Consider the following 12,960-nt stretch of genomic DNA (forward strand, 5'->3'; position numbering starts at 1 on the left):
AGGTTACTGTCAGTAAATCATTAACATCACAACACACCACATCACAAACTCGCATTGGACCAAAGCCACATTCAAACTGATAAGGTTTCACAATGTTAGACTACATGAAGTAGTAATAATTTTTTTTTACCTTGTTTGGATTTTACTTGAGATATTATAGCGAGTAAATGTCCATTCACATCAAGGACGCTAATTATAAAGATAAAAGTTTAAAACATTCTAGAACAACTAGTTTAAAACAACTAGTCAACAACTAGGCCTATTCAATAACAATATAGAGAAACGATATAATTGGAATAACTTTTACAAAAAAAAAATTCCAGCTGATGAATGACAAAAACATTGACAGCCAATTAGAAACTGCAGAGGATGCTTAGAATAAACAGAAAGATATTGTGTTTTGGTGTGTATACGCTAATCATTATAGTTGTTCTTCTTGGTGTGAACAGGCCTTAAGACTTGTAAAACAGGCACAGTAAATATTACTAACCTCATTAAATTATCAGTTCAATCACTTCACTCAAAAACTGTGCGACTAAAAGTGTGGTCGTCTACTCTAGAATGAATAAAGAAATTCTGAATACAGAAAATATTCAGCAGGAAGGTTAGCCTATAAAATGTTTTTCATAAGCCATACCGGAGAGTGATTCAAAGATACAGGTCAGAATCTTTTCATTATAGTTTTGAATAATAGATTGAGTGGTCTTTCCAGTACAATAATGACTTATTCATAGTGCATCACGGTAACATGTCAGCCCACTCAGTTACAGAGTTGTTAGAGGAACGATTACTGATAGGAGTATCAGAATGAGCAAAGGTCTGCAGAGTCTGAAGTTCTGCCAGCAAAACAAACCCTTATTTAATTTATCAGTCTAGTGGGTATTATTTTCATGCTTAATTTAATTTAATTGATTCAATTCACATAATATAGCATGGGTGACACTAACACTGTGGGTTTTCATGTGTGTGTTTTTTTTAATCCCCTCATATGAAGTTCAAAATGCCCCTGAAATTCACTTCCAGGGGGGAAATGTTGTCACTTAAAAAGTATGCATAGCATTGAAAATTCTTCATATTCTAAGTTACTTCTTTATTCTATAGCCTATATACTTATCCATTATGTTTTCATAGTCCCATCGCCTTCATATTGCTCCCAAACAACAGATGTCACTACACATCTTTCCATCTGTAGCGTAGCGAGCGAATAAGACTCACCACGGTAACCGTCGCGTCCATTGGGCGTCATCATGCCCAGTGTTTTCAAAATGGAGAGCTTGACAAGCACATAGAGAGCGTGCAACAGCGACTTATGAATGCTGATTTATTTTTGATCGCGCAGAGAAAATAACGCAAAGACATGAAGTCAGATGTGGAGGAGTTGATGCCCAGACTTCTGCCCGTGGAGTCCTGCGACGCAGATGAATATAATTTAAACGAACCGCCTAGAAACCCACAAGAATATCTCAGACAGGTCCAGTAAGTCATTCTGCATCTTCATTCTTCAATATTATATATTTTCAAAGTAGACGCAAGTAGAACCTTATTTATATAAGCACCAGGTTTACTTATTATTGAATATGAATATGCCTAAACATGCGTCACAGATACTTTAAACTTTTAATAATAATAAACTTTTGTTTATTTGGTTTTGCATATGATGTATTCTTTTCATCTATTTTCATCTATTATTTTCTATTATTTTTTATTATTTTTTATTATATTTGCTCCTTCGGTACGTAAAGTACTTAATATTTGTGTTCGTATTTAACTCTGAGTCCATCTTGTATAGATACATAATAATCACTGCAATTATGATCCAATCATAGACTCTTTAAGTATTTAAATCCAAACAGCGACTTTTAGTTTTTGACAGGGAAGAGGATATTTCTTATAAGATACTTTTTGTCTAATTATTTTTCAGATGCAACTTTATGAATTATTATTATTTTTTACAGTGAGCATTATATTTTTACAGGAAGGAAGCGTCTCTGTTCCCAGATGTTGTTGTGGCACAAATTGATCCAAAAAAGCTGAAGAAGAAACAATCTGTGAATGTGTCTGTGAGTGAGACGAGTAAACAGTGTATAGTATGTTGTAAATCTTATGTGTGTGATAATTCTGCATATTTTATTTCACAGATCACAGGTTGTCTGGCCGCACCTCAAGGTTTCTCTCCTAGCTTGCAATGGCAGCAGCAAGAAGTCAGCAAATTTTCAGAAATCAGACAGGTGTTCAATTTTAACTGCATTGGTTAATTTTACTTGTACTTTTAAAATCAGGAAATCAGGTATCTAGCATTTGTCTGTCTAGTATCGTCAATTGCTTTCTTGTTTTCAGAGTGTAAACAAGCATCGTCAGCATTGGAAAGCTCAGTTTTTGGATGATAATGTTGTCATGGTAAGACAATTAGTATGTGGACAGAAGTTTAAAATGAAAAAGGTGTTTAAAAAAAAAAGAAAAAATAGCAAATACTTCTCCCCCCTTTAGCCCAAAACTGAAGATGAGGATGGATGGAGGAGGTTCTGCTTGGGTGAGAATGTTTGTCTTGACATTCAGCTGAAAGAAGACGACAACGTTAACCCGGGTCTTGATTATGTCAAGGTACTAATTCCGCCTTTATCAGATTATCAACACATTTCAGCATGAATGGATTACATGAAGTAGATTTATTATCACACCATGAGCATTCTGTCATGATTTGATGTTCTTGAATCCCTTTTTATCAGACTGGTTTCCCTCCTTTCCTGAGCATTGTCAGCAAACTAAACCAGGTAACTGTCATTTGATAGCAGCTGTGATGATTATTCACATATAAATCACGTATTAATTGAATATTTAATTGTCGTTTCATTTCTATTCTCTGTTCAGTCAACCATTTCTGCGGTGCTTGAGTATTTAATCATTTGGTTTGAGGAGAGAGACTTTGTACCACAGTTGGTGAGTTCAATTGCATCAGTTTGTCATATCCATATGCATCAGGACCTGTCTTTGATATTGTTCTTTTGAGAAATGTTTAATGAGTTTTTTGTCTTTAAAGTCACCATGAAACAGAAGTTGCGATAGTCTTTTCTTTCCTATTCTGACAATTCATAATGATGTTCAACCCAGCATTCCCCCTCTCCCAGGTATTTTGAGCAGTAGGATTATAGAAAATATATAATATAAAATGAATGTAAAAGTATATGAAATTACAAAATAAACATTCATTGATCAGTACTTTTTACTTTGAATACTTAAGTACATTAAAAATCAAGAACTTTTACTCAAGTACTTGATTTGTGTATTTCGTCCTCCACTGCATATATCTGAGTAAAAAAATATAGGGCGGGACTCGATTTTGTCCATCAGAAATTGATTGGATTGTTGTGGTTTTCTATTGGTCGATCTCAGGTGAGTGACAGGTAGCCCCGCCCTCGCACCAGTGAACACGTCATCAGAGAAGAGTGGAAGTTATTTTGATTAAAGATCACGTGTGCATGAATTTAAAAATAATGATGTGCACAAATAAATCATTTATAATAAATACTGCAATGTTCCATAAAAAAACAGGAATTTTGATTTCATGGTGACTTTAATAGATTGCATGTACAATATTAAAACACCAAGTTTTCCTTTAAAATGTAAAGGTATTATTAAACTGTATTTGCTCAGTTTATCTGTACATTGCATTCACTAACATTTATCTTCACAGGGCAGATGGCTATATGCATTACTAGCATGCCTTGAGAAGCCGCTGCTTCCCGAAGCACATTCCCTTATCAGAGAGTTGGCAAGACGCTGCTCAACAGTGCGTGCCAATCTGGTAAACACCTTTTGGTTTGCTCTGAATTAAAAGCTGAAGTATCACTATTTTCTCCCTTGCTTCCATTGCAGTTGCGCAAGTGAAGGCTTGTTTGTTGACAGCCTAAAATAGGTTGTCTAAAATAGACTGAATATTTTTCTCTTCCAGGAGAGCAAAGACGATGATCGTTTGTCAGCTCTTAACTTGATGATTTGTATTGTTGCCAGGTAACTGACATGTGCTGTTATAACCAGATTTAGGGTTCCCTGAAATATGTGCAGGTGTTCTTATGAAGTATAATCACAATTCTTTCTGTTAAAGGTATTTTGAGCAAAATGATTTGGCTGACAAAGACTGAGAAACAGATGGAAGAGCCTTTGCGAAGAAAATTCATGTGAATCGGAGGAACTATGACTATTTTGGAGATTTTGTAGAATAGAGAAAGACTATTTTGCCAAATTTCATTTAATTCTGTGTAATATTAAAGTAGACCTGTTACAACTACAAATGACTGTCATTTTGAATCATTGGTATTGTCAAATAAAAGTTCATTTTTGACATAAAATGCAAACACAAATTTGGCTTCTTGGCATTTCTTTGTCATGGTGGTGTTGTCCAAAACCATGCAAAGAACTAACAAATAATCATCCAATTTTTATTGAAAATGTAATGAAAATGAAAGGAATGTCCCTTGCAAAAAAAATACCATGATGATTTCAGCCAAAATTGTTAAATAGCTATTAAAATAAAATATATATATCTTTCAAAAAGTGTAAGACACTTTAAGAATGGTTCTGTAATTTTAATTATTTTTGGATGTTACTATTGACTTGCAAAATATTGATGCTTTGAATTCAGTTCAATTTTCTCACACAAGTAATTATTAGCATGTATTTAAATGAGTGAAAATAAATAAAAAATATTTCTTAAGAAACTACTTGGTCAAAATTAATAATAAAGAAACAAAATAATATATAGTTAGCTCATTTATGGGGTTTCTTGCATATTTGGAATATTTTTCATGTTTGAAAAATCTAGGGACCTTTGTCACTGTTATCAGCCATATTTGAAAATCAGAAAATGTTGCAACGAAGGGTAAACAATATCTATTGATTATAGACCGAAAGCTATTTTTATCTCGACGATGTCAATCACATTATCGGCTCTTGCGCGCCACCTGTGTGTGGAGTTTCGATATGCAGGAACGCCCATGTGATCACGTGATCAGTGCTACTCGCCTTCATTGAGCCGAGCGCGCGCACGACGCTCCACGCGCAGCTGCTGGAAAACGAAGAGCAAGATGGCGGTGGCCGTTCGAAGTTTGCAAGACCAGCTGGAAAAAGCCAAGGAAAGCTTAAAGAGCGTGGACGAAAATATTCGAAAACTAACCGGCAGAGATCCGGGTGAACTGAGGTATTACTTGATAAAAGCGTTTTAATCAGTAACGTTTATTTGGTGGAAAATAAGCCAGGGCCTGTTAGCAAGCTAAGATTGCGGCTAGCGCACAAGCTAAAGTATCACATGTGATAAATTTCAGCGATTAAATCATCGACATATTACACTGATCAGTCTTTATTTTTGTGCAGTGATCTCTCAGCGCTATCTTAATCACCCAAGCCCCATAAATAATTATGCTGGAGAGCAAGCATAATATCTGTGCAAGCAATGATACGCAGTATAAAATAGATTCTGTATAATGAGGGCTGGTTGTAAATCTGGCCTTAGTAACGTGTAAATTACATAAAAAATGAGGTTCTCTTCGAAGATTGGTGCTTAGAGTTTAACTACTTGCAATTGAAATTAGTAAAGGTTATACATTAGTCCTGCAAGGACTTCCTGCTTTCTTTTTGTTTGAATGGCAAGTGATGCGTGTTTATGGGTTTTCATCCAAATCTTTTAAGACCCAACACAGTATCGTAATTTGTTATCCTACAAAAGTAACAAAATCTCTTCTAGATGCACTAACCCTGTTTATTTCTTATTTAAACTGGACGAGGGAGGTATTGTCTTTATTTTAATATCCAATAGGCTTTATTTACGTGACAGACTTGAACGTGGTTTGGTACGTGTCAGAGAGCATCATGGGGCGGGTCATTCTTTAGGACCGTTCACACACACAAAACTTGTGGTGAAAGTGATTCCAAAGGTGTCGTTTCTCTATGCCGTTATAGTTTTGGTGTGGACTCTGCTATTATTTTATATTTAGAACGAATTTTAAAACTATTTTTATTGTTATAGGCCTTTATTCTAGAGTGCGTTGATTTGACAAATCTATCTAGTGCAATATTAGTCCTCAAAGTGCAACAGTGCCCACTTTTTTTCAGCAGCTTTGGTTCCAGAAGTGTTTTTCCATTTTCCCCCCCCCCCCCATTGTGATATTAGTTATAAACCAAACTAACCAGATACGAGGTGAATCTCAACATTAGAAACTTTGAAGCAAAAAAAACAACAAAACACTGTACATTTAACTATATATATATATATATATATATATATATATATATATATATATATATGTGTGTGTGTGTCTACATTATTGAGTGCTTCATTTGAGTGGGCGAGCGTTATTTTGCTGCAGTTTGCTGCTTGTTTCTTTGATTTGAAATTTATTAGCAGAATCATTGCTAGCTAATGTAGTTTTCATTAATTAGCTAATGGATTTTAATGTAGCTAATGGATTTCTGCTGTTAAACATGATTATTTGAAGTTGAAATAATGTGACCTGACAGCTTATGTATGTACAAAAGACCATTTATTAAACTTGTTGACCACAGTAAGTCTGTCTTTAAAGGTTTACAAGTTATTGTTCAAAATCAATTTACCTATGAAGAAAATGAATGGGATTTTTACTTCCCGAATATGCCAGTTGCACAATAGTTTTGCTAAATTTGCAGAAGATAACTTGTGTGTTAGTGTGTATACTGTATCTGCTACTTAATTACATTTTTTTTTTTACTATACTAGCATGACAGTCAGCTTTGAGGCTTAAAGGTTACAAAACAATATTGTGATTTAATGGGGTCTGAAATTAGACAAGGTTTTGTTTATTGCAATTTGCAAAATACATTGTGGTTGGCTTTAATTCATGTTGCATTTTTTTTCTCATGGTTTGATTAGTATTCTTTGTGCTGAATGTAATGAATTTGTACCAAAGTGTCATAGAATATGAGTGAACGCAGCAAAAGCAAAGTGGTTTCTCTTCCATTTTAAAGGTTGCATTTACTGTTTTCTATGTCCTTTGCTTGTCAGTTAATATCCACTGACCTAGTGATTGTGAAGCTTACATTATGTTTCTAAGCAAGAAGTTGCACAGTCATAGTTGAGATTAAATTTGCTGTTCTTTAATTTAAAGCTATGCTTATTAACTGTGCATCTTGTAACTTTTGCCTTTTCTAGACCGGGTCAAAATAGGAGGCTGACCATCCCAGGCCCAGGTGGAGGTAGGGGGCGTGGAATCAATTTGCTGAGGTAAGAATCTGTTCTTTTCTTGGTAACTGCTTGTAATAAATACATGTTGGATTTGTCCTTAATTTCTGCCAACCCCTCTCAGGCGTGGACTCTCAGATAGCGGCGTAGGACCCCCAGCCAAACAGAGGGACATCGAAGGGGCACTCTTGAGGTGAGATCTCACCAATTACCTTATTTTCTGGATATGTTATGAATTAAGTTAATGTTTGCAGGTTTCCTAAATGTATTTAGAAATTGTCTGTCAAACTAGGCTGGCGGGGGATCAGCGAGCCAGGAGAGATTCACGCCATGACAGCGACGCTGAGGATGATGACGATGTCAAAAAAGTATGCAGACCACATTTGTCCCCTCTCCCACCTCCCCCATGTAGATTTGTCCCCTTATTGAATCATGTTTTTATTTTCTATCTATAGCCAGCGTTGCAGTCATCTGTGGTTGCTACCTCCAAAGAACGTACGCGCCGAGATCTTATTCAAGATCAGACCATGGACGAGAGAGGAAAGCAGAGGTACTGCTTTTGTTTTGAGCAATGTCTGCAAAGCTTTTTTATCATTCATTTCCTTGTTTTTCCACTGCAAATTTTCTTGAATTAATTTACAAATTATTTTATCTCATTCAGAAACCGGCGCATGTTTGGCCTATTGATGGGAACATTGCAGAAGTTTAAACAGGAGTCTACTGTGTCCACAGACCGGGTAGACACATGCTTTGAATTTTGTACTAGGTCTTTTATTTTTTATTTTTTATGTTTTGTCCTTTTGTTTGGTTCCTTTATGAGTCTTTTCTGATAAATTTGTCTAGAGCATGGATGTGGAAACTCTGTCCTTGAGGGCCACTGTTTTTGAAGAGTTTAGCTCCAACCCTGATAAAACTCACCTGCCTGTAGCCTTCTAGTAATCCTGAAGACATTGGTTAAGTGGTTCAGGTGTGTTTGATTAGGGTTGGAGAAAAACTCAGCAGGACAGTGACCCTCCAGGACCAAGTTCGCCCATCCCTGCATGGTGTAGAATGAAGAATTTTTATTTTTTTCAACGGGTCCTTCAAAGCTGAATTATTTCCAATCCACTTTTTGTATTCAGTTCATGCTGATAGTCAGCGAATTGCACACAACACTAAGTCAAACTGCATCTGAAACGAAGTGCTGCTTTTAAAACTTCATGTTTTTTTCCCCCTCCAGTTAAAAAGACGCCAAGAAATTGAGCAGAAATTGGAAGTGCAAGCAGAACAGGAGCGTAAAAAAGTTGAGGGTGAAAGGAGAGAGCTCTTTGAAGAAAGACGTGCCAAACAAACGGAGCTGCGACTTCTGGAGCACAAAGTGGAGCTCGCTCAACTGGTATGTGTCTCAGCTGCAGGGCTCTTTTATTGTATGCTTGCAGACAGTAATTTTTTTTGGATAGACTGTCCTTGGTCTGACTTTTCCATACATGCATTGGTGTTAATGCTCATGGCTCATGTAATTCCAGCAAGAAGAATGGAATGCACATAATACTAAGCTCATCAAGTTCATTCGCACGAAGACCAAGCCCCCGATCTTCTACCTGCCTGGGCGAATGTGCTCCACTACTCAAAAGCTCCTGGAGGAGTCTCAGAAAAAATTAAATGGTAAGCTTGTCTTATTACTTGTTTTCTTTCTCCATTTTCACAGGTTATATTTTAGATCCTGTTTACACCTGGTATATTTACATTTTACCTGATATTTTCAATGCACCAAAACCAAACATTTAAGTAGCTTTAAAGTATTTATGAACTAAAACAGTTAAAATCTGAAACGATTCGAAGTGTTTTCTACAGTATTTTTTCACTGATTGAGCACAGAAGTTGATGTACTGCGGTGCAACATGCAGCTATGACTTCATTATTTTTTTTTTTTTAAAGACTACATAGTCCTATGGGATTATTAGTTTCTATTACAGGGCTGCCAACTCTCACGCATTGAGCGTGAGACTCACGCAATTGACACTTTTCACACGCTCTCACGCCACACATCCATTTTCTCACGCACAGAAAAATTGTGGAGCAAAGAGGTACTTTTAATATTAAACTAATTCTCAGCTCTTAGATTCTGTAAATTTTATTACGAAATTCAGACAAAAATACGTTTGGCGCTTGTAAATGTGACGTGACAGATCGCTGAGCGCCTCAGTACAACTTACCGAAAGTATGCTTTTTTTTTTAAAGATGCAGTACAACTTACCGGAAGTATACATAATATCGACCAATTAGTGTTTTTCAACCACGGAAAGAGGTCAATATAACAGCAGGAGAACAATTATGTCACATAACGTTACATTTACCTCAGGAAAGCCATTTAACGACCATAGCATGTTAATTGAATAGAAAAAATAGCTAGAGAGGAGATTTTGCTGAGCACTATATTATATATTTATTATATTTTTACTTATGTCATTAAATAATTGTTATTATAACAAAAACTGCATTATATTTAATGTTATTTTTAATAATACCAGCAGATTGGGCCCTCTATGTTTACAGCATTAGGTGAGATTATTTTTTTAAATAAAATTTAAAATAAACATGTATCCAAATTAATCAATACTGAATCAAAATCGGAATCAAATCACAAGAATGGAATTGAAATCTTGAAATTTTTGTCAAGCAATAATAAAAACTGTATCCTATACCAGTCATTGTACAATGTAAACATTGTAACATGTTGTCACTAAACTTCATAAAATTCTATTTAGTTACCAAATGTTTTGACAATTACACTTATTGTGATGCAATATTTTTACATGCCACCTCCGCCCCCCCGCCAAAAAAAATACAAATCTCACTCCAAGCTAAACTCAAAAGTTGGCAGCCCTGCTATTAGTCTGTTTCAAATTAACTAATGAAGCTAAAAAGGTGTTTTAAATACTGTTTAAAATAGATGTTGATTTATAAAAAATAAATGTATGGATGTAATATTTTGTCAAATTTCCAGGTGTGTTTGATGAGAGACGTGAAGCCTTTGCAGAGCAACTCAACAAAATGGAGGCTCGGCCAAGGCGTCAGTCCCAGAAGACAGGTGACAGAGAAATGGAGGATAGCCGCCGGGCTGAAGAGACGAAGAAAGAAGATCCCGAGGAGGGTAAGGCTGGAGTAGGGCGGACAGGTAACAGGCATGATGTGGAGATTGAGGACGAGGAGGAAGATTTAGTGGAGGTGGAAGCAGAGATTAGAGAGAGGGAGGGGGAGCAGGAGCAGGCAGAGGAGAAAGATAAACATGAGGAGAGTGAGAGAAAGACAGAGGAGGAAGATGAGGAGGAGGAGGAGGATGATGTGGGAGCGGTTGATGTTAAGGAAGACGAGGAAGAGCAGATGGAGGTCACGGAAGTTGTGAGGGAGGCAGAGACACAGAGTAAGTTGCAGGTTGAGAGTCCAGAAGCCATAGTTGAAGAGGTAGGTAATGTGAGAAGGGAGGAAGAGCAGGAGACACAGAATGAGACTCAGCAGGACGTCGTAACGGACTCTCAGCAAACCCCTGAAACCCACATGGAAACACAGCCTGAAGAGTGTAAAGCATCTCAACTGGACGTCCCAACTCCTGCTGTGACACATGACACCAAACAAGATGACGCCTCGTTGGAGACCCAACAGCCACAGCTTGAACCTGACCCAGTAGTCCCGTCTCAAGAGCAGAGCCAAGAACCATCAGTCCAACTGCAAGGAGCCAAAGCGGACACAAAGGAAGTTGGCGAGGAGGCCGATGATGCTCGCGGACGGGCCAAAGTCCGGGAAAAGAAGAACAAGAGCCGAAGTAGCAGCAGCTCTTCTTCCAGTTCCTCTTCAAGCTCCTCCAGTGGATCCAGCTCTTCTTCTAGTGGCTCCAGCAGCAGTTCCTCTGGCTCCTCCTCGTCGTCTTCCAGTTCCCGCTCCCGCAGCCGCGGCAGGGATAGAGACGGCCGAGACCACAAACGCCGCCGGAGACCGTCGGACAGGGAGCGCAGGAAGAGCGGCAGCGAGAGGGGACACAAGTCCTCCAAAGGCAGCGGACGGGAAAGCAAGGGGTCTAAAGACAAGAACTCCAAACCTGACAGGAAGAGAACGAGTTCAGAAGGAAGAAGGTCCTCCAGAAGCGAGAGAGATCGAAAGTCTGATCGAAAGGATCGACGTTAAGAACATGATGCTTCCAGTCTTGCATAATTTCTTCAAGACCGTCGTGTGGTTACTATAGTTTTTTGAGGAGCAGTTGCCTTATCGTTTTTGAGTGGGTTTTACATTTGAAGTCTCCATCTCCAATGTTTTTTTTTCTTCTAGTTTTGTCTGGCAACTGGTTATTTCAGTGTATCTCAGAATTTTTAAGATTTATAAATGCTTTTAAAAGCCATCACTCTAAATCTATTGGTTTCTTGCTATATCAGACCTTTCACTTTATATGACAAAAACAATGCTTGAAGTATGCTTCTTGTGCTGATCCACCATGGCGTTGCCAGTTCCTATTATACAGTAGCCAATGACATTTTCAGTTCTGTGATGCCATACTAACGTGAATTATTATTATTATTATTTTTGATTTTTTTTAAACATGCAGTGAATATGAAGCATCCATTCTGACAGTATCTTACAGTGATTAGGTTCTTTTTCTTGTTGGAGCAAAATTGTCTCTCTTTTTTGTATAAATCATTCATTAACATGGGGAAAAACATTAAAAACAACTTCTCTTCATGATTCTGTTCTTGGTTTTTCATGTTTGCACATGTGTATTTTAAATGGTTTGTTTACATAATTTTAGCATCACTTGAGATTGTATATGCAGTGACATTACTTTCAGTATTATGACTGGTAAAACTGAAACATTTATGCTGTTGTTTTTTTATTGAACATTAGAATTAACAATTTTAGCCTAAAAGATGTATGCTGTTTTATTTTGTTTAACATTAGAATTAACTATTTTAGCTTAACAGATTAAGTTATGAAAAACTATTGTTGCATTTAAATGAAACCGTGAAATTTAAGAGAAATGCACATTTATTCTTGGTTAATATTTATAGATATATTTTTTTATTTATAGATGTATATTATTGTTTGAGGCTGTTATTGAGCAACTTCTTAAGCAAAAACTTATTTAAAAAGCATGGCTGATCCAAAGAGAAAAATATATCAAATCAAAACTGAATAAATTGGTATTAAATGGTTTCATGTTTATATAATTTTCTTACGCATATATAATTCTGTGATAAAACCGAATGTTCATGAGACAAGGTTGTACTTGAATAGAAGTGAACTAGTAAAATGCAGCCATAATGAAATATGCAATAGTAATGTTCTTTTCCCCACCTCATGGTGGCAGTAGTGCTTTGCAAAGCACGATAAGAACATGCTGCTGTATTTCCCCTGGTCTTCTGCCGGGTTTTTGTCCGTTGAATGAGTATCTGGTTATTTCCACATAGTTACACACAACATCAATGCAACTGTGCATAACATTCCCTCTTCAAACTTGGCAATATTGAAATAGATATAAAATATGTACTCTCGCCTGTCATTTGCAAGAAAATGCTTTTTTTGGCCAATCAGATTGCCAGATAATTAGCTCTAGAACAAATTACAGTCTCTTGTTCACCATTAAAAGAATGTGCATTGTTTACATCTGAGAACTACGCAGCATACAAAATGGTGGCCGCAAGATAGAAATAAAACTATTAAAGATAAGGCCTATAGTGTGTAGAAATATATGAAATATTATGTCTCCATCTTAAAGACAGCATGGA

General features: G+C 36.7%; 2 protein-coding genes across 2 annotated transcripts; both read left to right on the forward strand.

The window, feature by feature from the left end:
* Positions 1 to 1,236: 1,236 nt before the first annotated feature.
* On the forward strand, positions 1,237 to 4,358 carry gemin2 (gem (nuclear organelle) associated protein 2). The gene is made up of 10 exons (XM_084097004.1): positions 1,237 to 1,476; positions 1,976 to 2,060; positions 2,139 to 2,228; positions 2,338 to 2,397; positions 2,488 to 2,601; positions 2,727 to 2,771; positions 2,869 to 2,937; positions 3,692 to 3,802; positions 3,950 to 4,008; positions 4,103 to 4,358. The coding sequence occupies exons 1-10, from the start codon at positions 1,358 to 1,360 to the stop codon at positions 4,137 to 4,139; spliced, it is 789 nt and encodes a 262-aa protein (XP_083953130.1). The 5' UTR covers positions 1,237 to 1,357; the 3' UTR covers positions 4,140 to 4,358.
* Positions 4,359 to 5,023: 665 nt separating this feature from the next.
* Positions 5,024 to 11,917, forward strand: pnn (pinin, desmosome associated protein). Its single transcript, XM_084097005.1, has 9 exons — positions 5,024 to 5,194; positions 7,178 to 7,249; positions 7,332 to 7,400; positions 7,500 to 7,575; positions 7,663 to 7,757; positions 7,869 to 7,944; positions 8,427 to 8,582; positions 8,713 to 8,851; positions 10,194 to 11,917. Exons 1-9 carry the CDS (start codon positions 5,082 to 5,084, stop codon positions 11,366 to 11,368), a joined length of 1,971 nt encoding a protein of 656 aa, XP_083953131.1. The 5' UTR covers positions 5,024 to 5,081; the 3' UTR covers positions 11,369 to 11,917.
* Positions 11,918 to 12,960: the final 1,043 nt, after the last annotated feature.

This window comes from Abramis brama (genome assembly GCF_963993115.1).
Source record: "Abramis brama genome assembly, chromosome: 21".
NCBI classification, from domain to species: Eukaryota; Metazoa; Chordata; class Actinopteri; order Cypriniformes; family Leuciscidae; genus Abramis; species Abramis brama.